The 19,236-nt window shown below is 43.1% G+C and overlaps 1 protein-coding gene and 1 long non-coding RNA gene across 2 annotated transcripts in view; one reads left to right on the forward strand and one right to left on the reverse strand.

The window, feature by feature from the left end:
* Nucleotides 1-2,205: 2,205 nt before the first annotated feature.
* LOC137667301 (uncharacterized) lies at nt 2,206-6,358 on the reverse strand. Its single transcript, XR_011048778.1, has 3 exons — nt 6,080-6,358; nt 4,463-4,559; nt 2,206-4,332 (listed from the first exon to the last, which is right to left on the reverse strand). It is a non-coding gene; the product is annotated as an uncharacterized lncRNA (long non-coding RNA).
* Nucleotides 6,359-6,513: 155 nt separating this feature from the next.
* The window catches only part of UBE2F (ubiquitin conjugating enzyme E2 F (putative)), an 86,366-nt gene continuing 73,643 nt past the window's right edge, over nt 6,514-19,236 (forward strand). The window contains exons 1-3 of the mRNA XM_068407597.1: nt 6,514-6,647; nt 9,256-9,389; nt 18,901-18,930. Coding sequence (XP_068263698.1) covers nt 9,272-9,389; nt 18,901-18,930 — 148 coding nt within the window. The 5' untranslated portion in view covers nt 6,514-6,647; nt 9,256-9,271. The remainder of the gene's footprint in view (nt 6,648-9,255; nt 9,390-18,900; nt 18,931-19,236) is intronic.

The raw sequence follows: 19,236 nt of genomic DNA on the forward strand, positions 1-19,236 counted from the left end.
TGGTGCAGGCATTTAAAGGCTCAGGTTTTAAGAAACAGCCTCTTGCATCTGCTAGAATATGACTGTGAGCCGCCAAAGTAATAGGGAATTCCAGCTGGTTTATGGGAAAGCTCTGACAAAAGGCATTGGCCTTCACAGGTCCAAGATAACAGTCCCGTCCCTAAATGCTGGAATCAAAACAGATGAAGGAGAAAAGTTCAGATATGCTTCATAAATATTTCTCCATGTCATTCCTGGTTCCTCATTTGCCCCATGGTCTCTTGTCTGAGAGGACGTGTCTGGGTTGAAGTGGAAGACCATGACTGTGCATTCTTGATGTTGCTTCAAGTGCTACTTCCACAAGGAATCATTTCACATAGCAAGAGAGGTCCACAACCCATTGGAGCAAAGGAGTTCTCAGTCCCTGTGCTGTCCATTGCTCCTTAAAATTTTTAAAGGCTGTTTTGCCCCCAAAAGCAGGTGAGCTGTGGGCTTCCCAGATTACTGTCTGTTGTGGAGTAGCTTTGTAGGTGCAAGAAAGAGTCAGGGTTAATCCCAATCACCCTGTTTGCACACTAGCGCTACCAGCTATGCCTGTAGTCTCAAACTGCTTGGCTTTCCATCCCTGCAAAACGCTGCCTAAAACTTGCCTTGGTTACTGTCATCTCAATAGGCTGTGATGCTAGTCACCTGTTTGACCATCTTAACTGAATCACAGCTGTAGGCAATATGTTGTGCCATGTTGGCACGTAGATATGAGCCATTAGGATGGTTATGGGCTAACACATTAGAGGATGGACTAAAAACCTTAAGGTCTGCTTCATGGAGGAGCGGGTGCCCAGGCTCTGGCAGCACTAGGAGCAGGCATGCCCTGCTAAAAACAAACCAGAATCCCTTTGTAAAGGAGGAAAAAGGTTCTGCGTTAATCATTAGGAAAGACAAAAGCTAAAAAACGTTAACACCCTCTCATGGTGCTGGGGCTGGCTCCTCCATAGTTTAACCCCAGCTCCAAAGACCAGCTGGGGGTCACTGGGGGCTGTGACCACCATGGATGTGAAGTCCTGCAGGCAGATTATGCTTGAGGAGATGGAAAGAGAAGATTACTCTGTTCAAGAAAAAAGGTCAAGATTAGGACTGTCTAGGCAAGAAACTCAAACCTTCAAAAACCAAATAAAATCATTGTGGAGCTTTTGGCTTTGTTTTTTTTTTTTCCTAGACCTGCAGGCAAAACCTGGCTTTCTAATCTGATTTTGAACCTTGCTCTGGTGGTGTGTTCTCTGGCTTTAGCAGTGCCCAGGGGAAGCAGCAGCCGAATTCCAGGTCAATGCAGTCTCTGATAGGTATTAGCAGTCACACATGTACATTGATTTTAATCAGAGGGTTGTGTGATTGTTTAAGTATACATCAAACCTCAGCCACTTGGTAATCATCATGGGGCTGAGCCCATGGGGTTGTTTTGCTCTTCTCTGTGCATGTTTCTCCTTCAGTGCTCTGCTTACAAACTCTCCAGAGTCCTGCACAATTATCGACTAACGTGAAGCCAGTTATTACTGCAAGAACTCTTGACAGCCTCTTTTCATATGACTTTAATAAAGCCGTATGTGTTGAAAACCGCTCCAATATTGCCTTCACGACCACAACAAAATTACAGTGATCTGCTCTTCTTCCAAACGGCTTGCAGCAGACGCAAGTCGACATGTGCGGGAGGCAAAGTGTTACACGTGGCAATGATCTCACGTACCTCACATCAGCGATATTTATTTTTTCTTGGCTACATGGATATGAACTAGCAGCTGGAATACTGCAAGTGGCATTGCCATAGTTACTGTCACACAACATCCTCGTCCTTCCCATACGCCAAAGCCAGCTTCAGGTCTGGTGTGACAGGTCAGTCTGTAATGATTTCAGTTGAAAAGTGGAATGCACTTGTTTAAGGGAGGGAGGGGAAAAAGCCAACATGGGTTAAACCCAAAGAAGCAAACAAGGTGGTGGAAAGCTAAGACTATTAGTGAGCACGTTTTCTGCCACACTAGAGATCTGTCCTGCTTGCTCACTGGCTTCCTTCACTGTTTAAACACTGCAAATTGTGCCATACCACGTTGCTTTTATCTTTGTAGTTAAAATCAGATCCCTTATCTAAAAAGAGTCTTAAAAACCAGATACATCCTTAACCTGCCTTGTTTTAAGGCCTAAAACCATGTGGCCTTCTCCATTAAGGTCTACTCTCTTGCTTTTCTGTAGACAAAAATGTGTGACCCCAGCTGTCCTGGGTTGCTGAGCACTTGAGTACAAGTGCAGAACTAGCACCTCTTTGGAGATCACAAACTCTGGGACTGAAACGTGAGCAGCAGGGACTTCCACTTTTATTTTTCAGCAGTTGGAACAGTCTGGATATAGAGCTAGCATTTTTAAAGCAAGAGCATAGAAAAGCTGTGTTTAGAAAAGCCACAAGGGAGTTAGGGTAACAGTTAGTTCTTTTGTTCCTGACAATATGAGAACTTCCACAATTGCTCCTTAAGGCAGGAGCTGATACTTTAACAATAAGCAGACTTCCTCTGCTTCATCCCCAGCACAGAGATGTCCATGTTAAAGAAAAGCATGAGAAAAGGGCACAAGAAGACATAAATACTCTTTAAATTGTGTCATAGCTTAAATGAAAGATGCTTGTTTCATCTTCTCTAGCTTTAAAAACAGTCACCGCTGGGTAATGGCCTGAAACCCAACAGAGGAGAAATCTTGGGTTTGTTTGCCGCACCAGGTGATGTCTGCAACTGCTCAAATTCTTGCTATATGAAACACAAAATACTTGCAGACACAGTGATGGGAAACCAAAATACTCCATCATGTGTGCATCAGCTGGAAGTGGGTTTTAACTATGAACCATTTTCAACCAGTCATTAGTGTTTTTAAGTACTAACTGATATAGAGGTATAGATAAAACATTACAAATCACTTTATAAATGACTCTCGCCAGTGGTTACTTCCTTAGGTGCTGAACCTTTGAGATCCTTGCAGCACCTCTTCAGCAGCACCTCTGGAAATATCTTGGTTTGATGCCTCAAATATGCAGAGCAGTGCCTGATGTGGGGTATCCACCAGGAAAGTTTTCACCAGAGCAGCTGGACTCAATTTGCCCCAGATCAGCTGGTGCTTGTGAAAACCAAGGCTCTCTGCAAGCGAATAGTATTTCTCAAGATCCTGGTCTCCTCACTCTTGGGTGATCAGCTTCAGGAGCAGCTTACACTACACCTCTCGAGTGTGAGTGATAAAAAGGGAGGTGAGAACGAGGAAAAAATCTTGTCAAACACGAAACAAAAGAATGAATAAACATGAACTGAGACAACGTGGCAGTGGGATGTGTGCGCATGCGCCATATATCCCTTACAATACATATTTTGTGTATACACAACACGTTCATTTCATTTTTCCCAGACCAGGTGTTGTGTGGGTAGAGAGGGATCACAGTAAAAACAGGAGACTCTTGCTTCCAGTAAACAGCACTGACGTCTCTCTGTCTAGACTTACAACAACGCTGTCTGAAGAAAAAGAATAACCGGGCCACGGGCTTAGATTAATCTGATTTTCAAAGACTTTTCTTCACACCGTTGTAAATTGAAATTGTTAAGTAGTCCCAGAAGGTCACGAACACCAGATCCTGAACTTCGCTCATCGCTAATAAGAGGAACTCACAGAGGGTACAGGCAGACTTGACATCGTTACAGCCTGCGCTGGACAGTATTGGCTCGGCTTTAATTCGTCTTTAGAGAAGGCAGCAGTTTGTTGACAGCACCTTTATGAATTGGCTCATAAAAACATTTTATTAATCCCAGCACAGGTCAGAGTGACCAGATATTAACTGAACTGCTGTACTGCAGAAAAAGGAAGGACAACTGGCGATACCTCAAGATAAAGTAGAAGCAGGTTCCTTGGCTTTTCTAAAGCGCAGCTTAGCTGTTGTTAAGGTAGGGTCTTTTAAGCCTAACTAATAATAATGCTGTTGTGACTCTGGCCTGCTCATTGAATTTCAGACTTTGGTAGTGGGCAGTGCCCTTCAGGAGAGAGAAAAAATATCATCAAAAGCAGAAGATACATCAGTATCTTGAATACTCAAACTTGTATTTCCAGGATGTTGCCATTAAAAGGCAAATGAGCTGGGAAATACCAGTGCTGAGGTTGACTTTGCAACCTTTGTTTGCCCCTGTATGCCCCAGCAGGCTTCATGATGAGATCATGAAATTGTGTTGTAGGGTCCATAGTTGCTGCAGAGTGTGAAACAGCTTCAGTTTATTGCTGTTGAAAGTACAGCTATCCACAGGCCATCTTCTCGGTTCCTAGCTGCACTGGCATGGGAATCTGGAAGCAGAATCAGACAGAGGTTTTTCTAAGACACTTGGCAACGCCCAGCTTCCTGGCAAAGGAGAATGGACCTGCTGCCGTGGCACAGCCGGGAAGGAGGCAGGTGGCGAGGTATGAACAGACATACCTCTGATGCAAGGTGCTCCGGCAGGGTCCTGGCCATCTCCTGCATGTCTACAGCTAGCTGATGGGCTCATTTTGGATCAATTTGTACTTGGATTTATCTGTAATCAGAAAAAAGACCCTAGGTTTAGTGTTTCGGATAATTTTTGAGATTATTTCCCTCTTAATGTTGGCAATTTTTAAACATGCCAGCTGGTGTGTCTGTGTGGCACAGACAGGGAGCAAGGGTAGGAAAAGGAGGACTGCCATGTTCACTGTTTCCACCCATTGCTGGCATATATACACACATTGGGTTTGTTTTTTAACCCCTCTTGCCCTCTATCCTGCTGAAGCCAGAAAGTGGAGAGCAGGTTTTTCCTAAACATGTACTTTCTTTCTTCATCTTTCGGTTACCCTTTTTTCCAGCTGAAGACCAAAGCGTGAGCAACTGGAAGTGGACAAGCTGTTACTAAAAAGAACCGTGGAAAAGCCAATTCAACTGGCTGTTTGCCTATTGAGTTAAGCTTCTGAAAGGGTTAAGACAATTTAAGGTCTCTGACTTGTGGTTCTGCACTGGTTTAACTGGATTTGGCTAAGCTAAATTCCAGTATTTTTAGTGAAGGGGAAGCAGTATTGTTGCAATGAACAGTTCTGGGCCCTGCACTTCAAGAAAGATGTTGAGGTGTTGGAGCGAGTCCAGAGGAGGGCGACCAAGCTGGTGAAGGGTCTAGAGGGTCTGACCTACGAGGAATGGCTGAGGGAGCTGGGGTTGTTTAGCTTGGAGAAGAGGAGGCTCAGAGGTGACCTTATTGCAGTCTACAACTACCTGAAGGGAGGTTGTAGTGAAGTGGGAGTTGGCCTCTTCTCCCGGGCAACTAGCGATAGGACAAGAGGACACAGCCTCAAGCTTCGCCAGGGGAGGTTCAGGTTGGACATTAGGAAGAATTTCTTTTCAGAAAGGGTTATTAGACATTGGAATGGGCTGCCCAGGGAGGTGGTGGAGTCACCATCTCTGGATGTGTTTAAGAAAAGACTGGACATGGCACTTAGTGCCATGGTCTAGTTGACAGGGTGGTATAAGGGCAACGGTTGGACTCGATGATCCCTGAGGTCTCTTCCAACCTGGTTGATTCTGTGATTCTGTGATTCTGTTTAGGATGGAGCGAGTATTTCAATAGCTGTCTGCCAAACCTTCCTTGTGTCTGGTCTCTGTGTCTGGTCTCTAGCTTTGCTCTATCAAACCTTCTAACCTGGATGCTTCTCTAATTGCTAATTTTGGTTCCCTTATTCATTGGAAGCTAAAGAATGGTAGGACTAAAAAGTTATGCAGCTATGTAAGTTTTACAGGTTGAGGGTCCGATCTAATCTGACCATGAAACAGTTTCTAAAGATTCAACTGGTCAAGTTAGTCATGATATCCAAGTCATTTACTCTCCAATATTAATTGCACTCTTACGATCAGTTTTTTACACTCATTTAATCTGATTGACCATTGCTTCCACTGATCTGGTGCTGGAATGTACAGATTGAGTTCATTTAAGCAAGCACTAATGCAAACACTATAGCAAGCCAGGTGTTTAAGCTCCCCTTCTGAAATCACCCTGACTGTTGTTTTTTCCCCGCTAGTGATGCTGCCATTTACCACATCTCCCCGGTGACTCTGTGATTGACACTGTAGCCGAATCAATCCGCATTTTCGTGGCCCGGGAAGAGGACAGCAGAAGATGACACTGGCGCTGGGGGAAGGCCGCCCTCTGGGACGGGGCTTGGCCCTCCCTGCTGGCAGGGGGCTGGTTTTCCTCAGGCGCTGCGAGGAGACCCCTCGCCCCGAAGGCACGGCCGGCCCCCCGGCTTACAGACCCTCTGCGCCCCAATATGGCGCCGCCCTGCCGGGAGCGAACGGCCTCCCCGCCTCCCGCTGCCGATGCCTCCTACTCTCGCGAGAACTCGATGGACACCTTCCATTTCCCACGCCCCCAACTCTCGCGAGATCCCCGCGCGCTGACGGTAAAGCTGCTGTCGAAGGACGCGCGCGCGCCCTGCGGTGGCAGTGGCCCCGCCCCCGGCGCTGCCCACTTCCGGCGGCGGCGCTGAGGTGAGGGCGGGCCGGGGGGAGGAGGAGCAGCAGCTGCGCCGGCGCCGCCCGCTGCCCCGGGCCAGCCCCGGGGATGGTGTTGGCCGCGGGAGCCGGGCCCTGACGCCGCGCTCAGGTAAGTGCGGGCCGCCCCCGTTTCTCCCTGGGCCGGGGTTAGCCCCCTCGGCTCAGGCCCGGCCCCTTCCCTCTCCTCACCCGGTGCCCCCACATCTCCCGGGGCGGCCCCGGCCCGCCAGGCCTCAAGGCCCTAGCGACGCCGGCGCGGGGCGGATCCCCCTGGTTCCCCGGGACCGTCCCCGGCCTGGCAGGGTCGTACCCCTACCGCAGCGGCCCAGGGATCCTTCCTGACTCCTGCGGAGGGGCTTCCCGGTACCGGCGGTGCGGGGCAGGGCGGCCCCCCGCTACCGGCCCTGCTGCCTCCGCTCCTAAAGGAGCTGGAGAAATCCCGGGGCTCTCTTGCCCTTCCCTGTAGATAAGCACAGCCCCTCTCCCTCCCCTGCTCCTCCGGTGCCGTGCAGTGGTAAAGCCTCACTTTCCCCGTCCGGTTCGTAAGTTTTGGGTGCTTCCTCGCTGTGCTCCAGTGATGAGATTTGGGGTGTAGCTGGGGCCAGTCATCTGTTTTCCCCACTGGTCACACTTCTCTTCGGTTTCCTAGTTTTCTAGAACAAGCAGCGAGGAAACAGACCTATAAAGGTATTTAGGCATTTCATTCCCATTGAAGTTGGTTTCATTTGGACTTGGCACCTAGAAGTTTTTTTCTGGGGGGGGGGAGGGGACACGTGCCTGCGATTTACGGTTTTTATTTTCTGTTTTTTTTTTTTTTTTCTCTTAGGACCCTGTGTCACTACTTCCCAGATTCCCCTAGTCCCCCTCCTCCTTTTTTAGTTTTTTTTTAAACCAGCTGTTGTCTTTTTCTTTTCCAAGGAAAAAAGGGCTGTTTTTTTCTGCTTATTCTTTCTTTCTCAGGGGTAGTAGGAGGAAAAGAACCTACTGAATGTTTTGGTTGAGCAAGTGGGATTTATGTTTGCCATGAATTTTACTTTTTTTTTTTTTTTTTTAAATCTGGATCTTGAAGCTAACACACATACTTGTCAACTTCAGAGAGCTTGACCTTCCTGTAGACCTTACCAGAGTTTCATACTGTTAGGTACTATTGTGAAATATATGCTTTCCTTTTTTTTTTTTTTTTTTTTTTTTTTAAACCTTGTTACTCATTTATCTGTTACATTCTTCACAACATCCAAGTGTCATGTCAGTTGTTCCATTTCTCCTTCTTGTCCCTTCACTGGTATTTTGGTGTTGGCTTGATGTTTGGTATAAATCTGTCAGCTTTCTCAAAACCTTGGCAAAGCAATAGGACTGCCTTTACAGATGTAGTGACTGGATTGGCAGGCCGGAGCCTTTACCTCCTGTTTTCTCTGGGGCAAGAACAAACGAAACAAACAAGCGAAGTAACTGCTGTTGCAATGGACCTGTTAAACTTGACTTCAGGGCTTGCTTACAAGAAGGAAAGGAACATCTAGACACATAGAGCTGATGCTGACAAAGATAAATCTTGTATCGAGTCTTGTCATTTTACAGCGTGATTGTCTTCATCTCAGTGGTTTGCTGGACTTTATCATTTGCCTTATGAATATCTCTGCTGATTCTCCATTTTATACTCTGAGAGCTGATGTTACCTGAGCATCAGTTTCATGTCTTGCTAACTGCTGCATCATACCTGCCTGGTCTTGTATGCAAACTAGTTCATGTAAAGACTATAGGCTGACTTTTTACGAGTTTTTTTCCCTTTATTTTTTTGAATTAACTCATATGACTAAAGGATAAACATTTCTCCTACCATTGTAATGGTGGTGGGGCCTAAAGAGTATGGATCTTGTCAGCATTATGTTGGTTTTGGCCAAACTGTTAAGAAGAATGAGTTGCCTTCAACTAGGAGTAGTGTCAAAATGTATTAAGCCATGACAAACTGAATGTTTTGTTTTTACGACTTTAGCATTCTGTCCACCTTTTATTGTCATATATTTATCAGTGCAGTTATCTTCTATAGTGGAGGACTGACACAGCAAAAAATCTCTTTGTTTCAGTTACCAAATCTCCGTATGTAACTTTCTCCACTGTTGCTTTGCACCGTGAAGAGTTACTGTTGTGCAGCTGCACAGATGATTGCACTATTTGCAGTTTAAATCAGTTTCCTTTCCTGTGTCCTGGTAGCTGATTAAAAGCTCACGTCCTAGTGTTAGAGAATTGTTCCAGTAACCCCTCCCCTTTCTCTTTTTTTCTTTTTGTCCAGCCAAAAAGTAGCTCTGAATATTGTCACATGAAGTGTGGATGAGAGTGGTTGTAGCAAGTTGTCTGGGCAGGGATCTGGCAGGGGTGTTTTCACAGCAATTCTTTCGAAGGAGCGATGTCAAGCAGTGGTATACTGCGGTAGACGGTGCAGTGAAATTGGATTGTAAACAATGATGAAAGTCTGACCTTTCTCCAGCAAAACTGAACTTGTCTTGGCCTAACGTACTGTAACTCAGTATTCACACCGAAACAAACTGTCATTCTTCAAGTACTCTAGGCATCCTCATCTTTAATCGCAGTCATATTAACTATTTATATAATTCTTTGTTTGACTGTTAAGAATAGGAACTAACTGTAACTTGTTTTTGTACTTCCCCCCTGCCAGTGCTTTAGTTTTGGTAATTTACTTTGTTCTAATATATGTTTTCTAGATTGAAGACAGCAGTAATGCTAACTCTGGCAAGCAAGTTAAAGCGGGATGATGGTGTCAGAGGACCCCGTGCATCCAATCCAGCTTCTGATTCAACTCGGAGGGTGTCTGTGCGAGATAAGTTACTTGTTAAAGGTGAAATGAACTTATATTTAAATATTTTGGGTTTTACAGTTTGCAGGTGTGTTGGCAGTACTCACTATTAAATTGTGTATAAAATTATTTCCAGAAGTGTTTCTTAAATTGCTTGTGACCTACCTTGTGATTTATACTGTAGGATGTATATTGGAGGACATTGCATCTCCAACACCTCTTTGCATGTAGGACACTTATTTTCATTGAATAATGCAAAATATAAAAAGCCTCCTCCTTACTCTGTTGAAAAATTAATCCATTGTTGGGAACTGTCATCGATTAAAATGTTATGATAAAAAATTGTCACAAGTGTCACTAAATGTATAGGAGAACAGCATCAGATCTGACTTGATAGAAAGGTATTTTTTGAGCAAAAACATAACTGCCTGTGTCAAGAAAGTAAGTCCGAAAAGTAGTATCAGTGTCCTGATGGTCTCTAATGGTATAGATCAGAGGCAATAAACTTTAAAAAGCTTAAAAAAGCAATGCGAAGAGATATTTTTCTTAGGCCTGGACTCACTGGAAGTTGAGTATAAAGTAGTGAATAAAACACACTCGTTTTTGTAGCACCATGTGGTCTGTTCTAGAAAAGCTACTCTAGGTTGTTACTAGCTGGTTCTCCATTGGTGGGAAAAAAAACCCCAACTTTTACTTTGTGGCAGTTCTGGGTAAATGAGGTAGTTTGTGAGACAGTAATTAAGCTGTTTTATAGTAAAACTGGAGACAGCTCTTACTTGCTTTTCAGTTTTTCTGTAGCACAGATAATCTTATATTTAAAAATCCATAGGTGCTGGCACTTTGCGGTTACTGTACACTTAAACTCTGTTTTACTCCCTCTGGTGATAGTTGAGTGTTTCGATGCTTGAGCTGTGCAGCTTGATCTAGTGGCAAGGAATATGTTGTTTAGGTTGATGTTTCTGCTAAAAGTGATCAATAGTGAGTATACTGCTGTTGATGTGTAAGCTGTCACGGTTAGGATTCATGCCAGTCAAATGAAATGCACTCATTTCCTGGTCTTATTTCAGAATGACTTGAGACTGACACTGGTATATTTGCCTGAATGATACTGCCTAACTTTAGTGTTACATATGGCTTTTTTTCTGATTAGGGTAGATTCTGCCACATAGCTGTATGCTGGAGCAAGGTTCCACCGCGAATGCTGCTGCCTCAGTGCACTGGGAAGTGCCTTAACTAGACTGCAGGAACATTATGTTCACAATTTTCTCTCTTTGCATTGTTCCAAGGACAGCGAGTTTTAATACACTTTAAATCCTGATGTGATAACTCTTGCAAAGAGCTTGCTTTAGACTTCCAGTTTGGAAATCCTAAGTTAACTCCAATTCTGAGAGGGAAAGATACCAGGCAGGAGGAATAAGCTCTTTAACCAGGCTAAGCTATAAAGCCAAATTACTAAATATATATAATCTGAGATTTTCATTAACCTACAAGTGTAGACTTGAGGGGAAAATAGCAGTGTAATATAAATACACTTCAACTACAGTGTCTGGTAGAGTGTGAAGTGCCATAAGAAATTTTACTGTACCCTTAGTAAGAGCAATTGTTTTTCACTTTTATGACTAAAACCATGCCTATCTCTGCAGAGGAAGAAACGAATGTAAGCTATAGAAAATTAGTATTGACATTGTAATTGCCATGGCTACCATTAGCAAACTAGCACAGACTAAAGTATTGAACGAGTTGAATCCCAAACTGACAAATGTTAAAAGCAGGTCACTGCCAGCATCCTTCTGACAAGTGTGAGTGCTGGATCATGATCTGATTGTATGTGAAAGTTGTATCATGTGACTCTCCAAAAAGAGCTGTGGGAGTGGCTGTCAGTCTGGTTAGGATGGTTTCTGGACCAAAATGGGAACTGACAGTAGAAATCGATCACTACACTGAAAGTGAGAGGAAAATCCAGTAACTTGTGTGAAAAAGACTTGTTGGGGCTATTTTCTTTTAAGCTAGACTCTAAACTAAATGTAGGCTGTTCAGTTACAAAAGTTTCTAGAACTTGCTCCAGCTCTTTAAGGTAGATCAACTGAAGTGACATCTACAATGATGAGAGCCTGAGTGAAGATGAATTTCTGATGTTGATAGTGTTTGTAGGTCACTTTGTCTAGATCTGCAGGAATGAGTTTGATAGGGAGTGATGAGCTGCCTGCTAAAGGTGTGCATACAGTGAGGATGCCTTTTACTGCTTGATTATATGAAACTTTAACAGGCTGTTGTATTATACTTGAAAAAAAAGTTGGTGGGAGCCTGTAAGAGTAGTTGTAAGTAGAAGTTCTTACTGATGTTTGTTTCGGCTGGAGTTATCAAACAAACAGATGATACTTGCAGAATGGGTGAAAGGGTCAATCTCCTGGCAACTGCGAATTAAAAAATAACCTGTTCTACAAAAAAGAAAAGGACTGCTGGCCCTCAGTGAGGGAGGAAAAGGAGATGAGAAAAGACCCAGCATGCTCTGACCTTGTTTGCCCCAGCAGTTGTGCTGAGTTTAGTGCTGGTTCACTTGTACCTCTTAACGGGTGTTAGTACTGGTGGTTTTATTCTACTGTATAAAGCCTCCAAGTTGAAAGAACAAGAGACTGTGGTCATGTATGTTAGAAAGCTCAGTGATAGCTATGCTCTTTCTGTAGCACACTTTGATCCATTTTGGCCTCAAATAAGTCTATAGCTTCTGAGTCAATAGGAGAACAGCAGACAACTGGTTTGTGCAGCGTCCTCCACAGCAGCATAAACACACGGTGGGCTGTCCTGGAAGCTTAGCTGAGGGTGATTTTTGGCACGGTACCCTAAATCCCGCCTGGCCCTGGGAGCTGGTGATAGTGTATGAACCAAGGTCAGATAGCTGTTTGCCTGCCTGAGTAATGATGTGCTGGAGAGATACTCTCCTATTCCTGATCCACAGTAAATCGGTGATAGGCTAATAAATTCTGCAGACAGATGTCTGCCAGTTTTACTGGGGGTATCACCCATACACAGAGTGTGTCTGGTTTTTATCTGGAGGTAAATTAAAGACAGCCTTGTTTGTGTTGGTAGAGAGTCCAGTCCAGGAAGGCATTACAGGATCTCTTTGAAGGATGTGTTGTCACACTGATAACCCTGCAGTCCTCAAATGTATTGTGTACACTGACTGGTAAGTGGATCAGTGCCATTTTGATTATGGGCTAGATGCTGTGACCCGAGCAACTGATAAGTGTAGATGGTGCTTACAAACTTTTAAAAATTTGGCATAGACCAACTACATGCATCTGCTAACTGATACTGCCTTAAAGTAGGAAAAATAAGTGATAATTTAGGTATGATGTTAAATATTTGCAAAATATGGATGAGAAGAAAATTCACAATCGGCATTTGAAATAATTTTACTAAAACTGAAAGTATGTGAGCTATCAGCAGAGTGTTGTCAGGTGCTGTCCTTGGCTTTAGTGATGGGTGCAGTTAAACAGGCTTTTTTTTTCCATTTCTTTGACAAAGCTACGCTTAAAATACTGGTGCCCTCTGTTAGTTTTTCTAAGTTGTTCCTTTGATGGCTTACATGTCCAGTATTGTTAACATATTCAAACATCAGTCATGGCTCAGGACACTGTTTTGTTGGGTTATTTCATGGACATATTAGGAAAAATCTTTATCTCTAAAGTTTTATGTAGGGACATAATTCTGAGACAGCTGGATATTCTCTTCCAGCTGTTTTTCCGCTAGGGTGGTAGTCATGGCTGCTAAACAGAATTTGGTAGCAGCCTGTCCCTGGTGATCATCTCGGCATCTAATGGAGCACATTTGGGAGGTTTAGCAGGGCACATATATCTGGGGTGAGGAGCATGGTGGTGGTTCTGATCTGAAATCCTGGGAAGTCGCAGGAAAACATCCAACACTTTGAAATCACTGAGGGCAGAAGTGTCTGAGGGTGTGGTAGGGTGAGGATTAGTAATTCAGGCTGACAATTCTTGGAGAGAGGCTTTCTGGCCAAGGAGGGGTGGACTGGAGAGAGACCAAGCAGTGACTAACGTGTTTCAAGAAAAACAAATTGAGGAAATGCGAATAGCTGGAGAAGGTAGAAAGCAAATTCTAATGTGGGGAGGAGGAGCAGACAGAAATGGTGCTTGAAGGGGCTCTGCTGCATCTCTGGCAGGGAGAGAGGCTCTAATAAAGCACAACTTTGTTAAAAGTTCAGCATGACTTACTTTTGCATCTCTGTTTTCACTGGATTTTCAGTGTAGGCTCAGTTGAAGAGTAAGGCCCTAATTCTGTAGACCTAGTATTCAAGTTAAAATAGAGCCAGCAGTATACTTACTGTAGCAGCTTTCAATTTGTTCTGTGCTGCAGAGGCAATTTTTGATGTCGAGTTCATCTCTAAGGGGGAACTTCATTAAGTTGGGAATAGGGGCCGCATGACTGGTCCTGCAGGATGCTCTGAGCCATGCAGTGCTGGACTTGAAAGGCAGATTCTTTCTGAAAACTTGAAAGGGGCTGAGGGCAAGTTGTCAAAGTACTATTAAGTTTAATGTTGTATAATGAACATTGACTACTAAATGGAATTAAAGATAAAGAACATACCAGGCTGTCAGTAGTAGCAGTGATGTATATGCTTATTGATCGCAAGGGTTATCCCTTGAAATGCTTTTTTCCATAGTGCACCTAAACATAGTTTGGTTTTATATTACCAGTGCTGCTTAGTTTGATTCTAAGTGACAGCTTGAAATAACTTAATATCTAAGAAAATGAGTTAGCATGGTTTATTCCTCAGTTGTCTTCAACATTTTTGGGTTTTACAACCAGATTTATGTAACTGGAAAATGTTTCAGGTCTACATTTGTAGAAGCAAGTGGGAAACTGATCATAAAAATGAGGGAAATGTGCATTGTAAGTATATTTATTAAAGAGGAAATGAGTAGTTTATGCTAAAATGCTTGCAGCCTGTGACAGATACTGTAAAGCCAAAAAGACACAACAAGAATTGAAGCTAATTTGAAAAATTATTACTGAGACTTTTTCTAGGATTTCACTGACAAAGGGAGGCCTGGTTCAATGGATTGCTTCGCTTCTTATGTCTCTGATTTTCAGCATACCTGAAGTATGAACTGATACATTGGAGTGTTAGATTGCCAACCACAGTGGCTTTTTCTAGTTTTTGATGTCAGGATAATAAGTTTTGTAACTCTGCATAGAAGCTGAAGCATGGGATTTGGTAGTATCTTGTTTAAAATAAACATTTGTAAATGGAAGGAAGATAGAATAAGATGTATATCAAAAAACTGGCAGTATTAGGCAGCGTGTTTGATTTCTAATACCGGTATGTAGGGTTGTACAGCTCAGAGGAGCTAAGTAGGAAAGCTATAAAGACAGATGGATAGAATTAGGAGGCAAACAGCATTATACTGCTAGAATTAATACTTAGAAAATGAAGTTTTTGTTAGAGTGTCAAGGTATTTATCTTAATCTCTAGCAGTCTTAATGATGCATGTTAAATGGGGGACCTAAACAGGAGAGGGAGGCTTTTTGGACAAAACCAGAGAGAAGTCAGTACTGCTGTGGATGGGAACATTCATTTCAGTTGAGGAAATAATGCTTTCATTTTGTGTACTTAAAAACAAACTCCAGTGGGAAGCGTATGGCCTGACTCTTTGTGGCAAGGGTAGTAAACAAAGCACTTCTATATTCTGACTTGTTGCATTGGGGTGGGGGAAGGGGAGGGAGCAGAACAATGTGATTATGGTCTGTGCGTTACTGAATATAACGTTCACGTGGGTCTCTCATAAACCATATGCGTGTACACACGTCAGGAGTGTGTGTTCCTATTTCTGTACTGAGAATTGTCATGGGTAGGGAGAGTTATTGTTTGTGAAATCACTTATAAATAGCTCTGGTTGCTTGTGTTAGGCTTTGCTTTCCCCTGTTTTATAAAGTTCCTAAGCTGCTTCTGAGACATAATAAGTTTGCATTCAACTCTTCCAAAGTCTGTAGTAGGTTTAAGTTTAACCCTTGGCTTTTTATTCTTTTTAGGGTTTAAAATAGCATTTGAAACTGTTCAAGTGTGTCTGTCCTGGGTCACAAGCAGGACTCTGCAAGTATACCTGCCACTTGGGTGTGCTCCTGCACCAGAACACATAAGGTTTCAGGAGCACCAGGCTGGCTGGTCAGGAGCTAGTCTGTGTCTGGGCTGCCTGCACCTGAGGGTTTTTTGCCTGCAGAAGTTCTGGCATGTGTCTGCACTTGCAGCCTTTCAGACCTACCCAGGATGGCTTATCAGAGAGGGTGCAGGCCCTTGTGGTGCTCCCAGGTTTTCTGCTTCTTGGCAATAAACCCTCTTGACTGCAAGAGGAATTCAGATGCTCTGCAGCATTTCTGCACCTCTGCTAAGCTAGCGCTGAGTGGGCATTGACGAGCGCGTTTTCCCATGGAAGTTCTGGAGTGCTTTCACACAGTATTTCCCAAGACTTGGGTTATCCAGTTGTTTGTCTCGGCATCTTAAGGAACGGTGAGGTGCCTGGCTGTGAATTAAGACACAGATACTGATTATTCACAAAACGTTATGGAAAGCAGTCAAATTTATTTTCTTCAGTGTTCAACTGTAGTTACAGTCATTTTTTGAAAGGTGAAGTCAGAAAGATTGTGAGATTATTTGTTCTTTAGTGAGGCTTTTGGAGCTCTTGGAAGTTCAGCACATTGGAGCTCTAATTGTTGCTTCTACGTTTAGCTTATTTGCAAATCTGTTAAACCATGCCAGTAAGTTGGCAGACTGCACAAGGGGCATTCTCTTATGGAGAATATTCTTGTCAGTGGTATTGCTTTATGTAGAAAATACATAATGTAAAACATCAGAATCCTTATGGAACTTGAATGATGTGGTCAAAATGTTTGCTTTCTGAGCAGCAAAATACGAAAATTATTTCAATGGCAAGACTTGTCACTACCAAAGAGTCATAGGAGTTTTCTGAATTCTAAACACTGTAGATTTGGCCCATTAAGTGTGCTGATTATTGTTAATCACCAGTTTTTATATGGCACAGTTGATAGTAACATGTTTCCTTACTTGATGTTACTTTAAAAGCTTAGATTATTAAAGCAGATCTTTACCTCCTTTTTTATCTTTATAAAGTTCTTTCGTTCTTAGTTTCAGTGGTTTGTTGCAGAGTTGATTAGAAACATTAATTTTGGGGAACTTGCCTTTGTTCACAAAGCTGTTGTGTGGATTAGTTACCATAGCCTTCCCATGTGTTTGCACTGTACTCATGGGTGTGAGCACCTTCATCTTCATGTTTTCACAAGAAAACCCACTCATTCTTGTGCCAAGACAAAGGGAAATGCAGAAGCGTGAATGCGTTACAGGAATTTTTCCACACTTCAAAGGAGCTATGGTGATCAGTAAACTCTCTACTGAACCTTGCAGGAGGCAGAAGTGAGGCCCCAGCTCAGCAGAGCTGCTGCAGCCTGGCCATTGCTGGGTTTGAACATGCTCTGTCCTGGTTTCTCCCTTTTTTCAGAATTGAAGCAAAGGGCAGACAGGATTCATTAAGCCGAACAACACACAAGCACAGAAAGCAGTAAGGGAAGCAGTCAACACCTTAAAATAAGAGCCAGGACCTAAACTCGACCGTCTAGTGAAGATTCATAGTGCTTCCCACTATGAAAGGCTGTTGAGTTCAAACAGAAAGGGATGGGAGAATGCTCTTATGATGGATTTGTATAGCTGTAGCCTTCAGTAGTTGGTTATGTCTTATCTTTTTTTTTTTTTTAACCAGAAAGGGAAGGTAAAAATCAAGTCCTTGATTACAGCTGAAATTAAATTTTTGGCATGTTGTAATGACAGTACTCTTTGAAAACTTTTAGCAGAAGTATGCCCCCAGTGTAGTGTGTCTTTCAGTGCACAGCTTTGGTTAAATCAGCTGTGGCTGCTTGAGTGCTGCAGAGTGTGGGATTTTAAAGAGTGCCATTGTGAAGTTTTTAGGTAAGTGTGAAACATAGTGCTTCTGTTTTGGTGGGGTTTCCTCTCTTGGTATAGTAGGCTGCAGATGCAGGGATACCAGGGCTGTGCCAAGCAGATGGGAAGTGGGAGTCAAATAAGCATCGTGTTCGTTGCAGAGACCAGCCAGGTTTGGTAAGCATGGATGCAAGAAAAGTCCTGGGGAAATCAGTGAGCTCTTAATTGTGATGAGATCAGGTTGGATTCTGTGCCAAGAAATTGCTCCCTGTATCATTAACTAGATTACAGTTTTCTTTAGATATATGTTTTTGAGAGTTGCTGTTGAAATCTCTTACATGTTGTTGTTAGCCCAGATAAATTGGTTTTGTCTGTGCAGACCAGAAAGTGAGTTAGAAATCTAGTGGAAAAAAAGACTACAGGAAATGCAAAAATATATTTGATTAGGTTTCCTAGAACTTTAGAAGTAAAAGTGGGAGGTATCTTGTTGCATCTCATTCATACTTCTGTGAAATACAGGTAGATGAAAGTAAGACTTCAATAAAATACACAAAAGAGGGAGAAAGTGGGGGGTCTTCCAGAGAAAGTAGCATGGCAGAGAAAGGGTTTAGGAATAACCTTCCCTTCCTAGGAGCTATGCAACTGAATTGGGTTACTTCCTTTCTTTTATGAACTTCCAACTTTTATGCATGGGATATTTAATAAATAAAAAGAACTTTTAGTCGAACAGGAGTGCATATCTATAGCAAACTGCTCTCAGGGCAAATATCCAACAGACAGGAGGAAAAAAAATCTTAACACTCCTGAGTTTATTCAACACTGCAGAGGTTTGGGGGAAGTTGTGCGATGGATGCAGTTTTTATCACCGACCAGTGCATGTTGCTGTGCCAGGTGCTTGAAGTGAAGGGTTGTCTTTCTCTGTTCTTCCGGTGCTTTTAATGCTGGTTTCTGGAGGTGGGACCACATCTAGTATGACAGTGCCCTCGAATCAGGGTTTCAGTAGCTGTTTTCAAGCATACAGTACGTGGTATCATGCTTGGAGGCTTCCCTACAAAAGCAGCGCCTAACCTGAAGCAGTCTGTATCTGGTGGTGGAAAAGCGTTGGCAGTTGGATGCTGGAGAGGGGTGATGCTTATGCAGGCTGTGAACCTCCTGTGCTTGGATTCATCGTTGGACTGGCACCTTGATTTTCGAGGTTTTTCTGCTCTTGTGTTTTGCAGGCTGTGGAGGTCTGGCCTTCTGTATTTTAGTGCCTTATGTAGACAAGTTTGGAGGTTTGGATAATGCCACCTTTTGAAATGCCAGTGCTCTGTGTATTAGAAGCCCTGACACTTCAGTCTTGGCAGAGCTGAACCTTGTAATCACAGCAGGATACGTTTGCATTGTCTGTAGGGCAGGTGAGCGTTTTTAGTAATGACTTTGCATGGCTTAAAGAGAAATTTCAAGGTAAACCTCCAGTGCAGCTTAATTATATTTTTAAGTGAAATTTGATTTACAGCGTGGTTTAAATTAGATCTGCCAATTTGGACTTCAAGAATGGCTTTATGCTTGCATAAATAACAGGTTTTTTTTTTCTTTCAACAGAGGTTGCAGAACTTGAAGCTAATTTACCTTGTAAGTATAGCATTTAATGGCATGCATTTTAAGGGGAAAAGGACCATGGAACTGAATGTTTTGACTGAAGCATGAATGCTAATGATATTTGTTAACTGTAGGGAAAGCTGTGCAAAACTCTGCTATTCAGAGTTTATTGCTCCCTCTTAAAGGATTGGAGAGAGATGGACCCTTATTAGTGTCCTTTGGAAGCAGTATTGATCATTTGGCTCCAGAATTTGATTGCTGGAGTGGGACCTTCCTTCTCATAGAACACCCAGAAGGTACCTGGAACTGAAGAAAACATTTACTGCCTCACTCCTGTTT

This window comes from Nyctibius grandis, chromosome 9 (assembly GCF_013368605.1).
Source record: "Nyctibius grandis isolate bNycGra1 chromosome 9, bNycGra1.pri, whole genome shotgun sequence".
Lineage (NCBI taxonomy): Eukaryota > Metazoa > Chordata > Aves > Nyctibiiformes > Nyctibiidae > Nyctibius > Nyctibius grandis.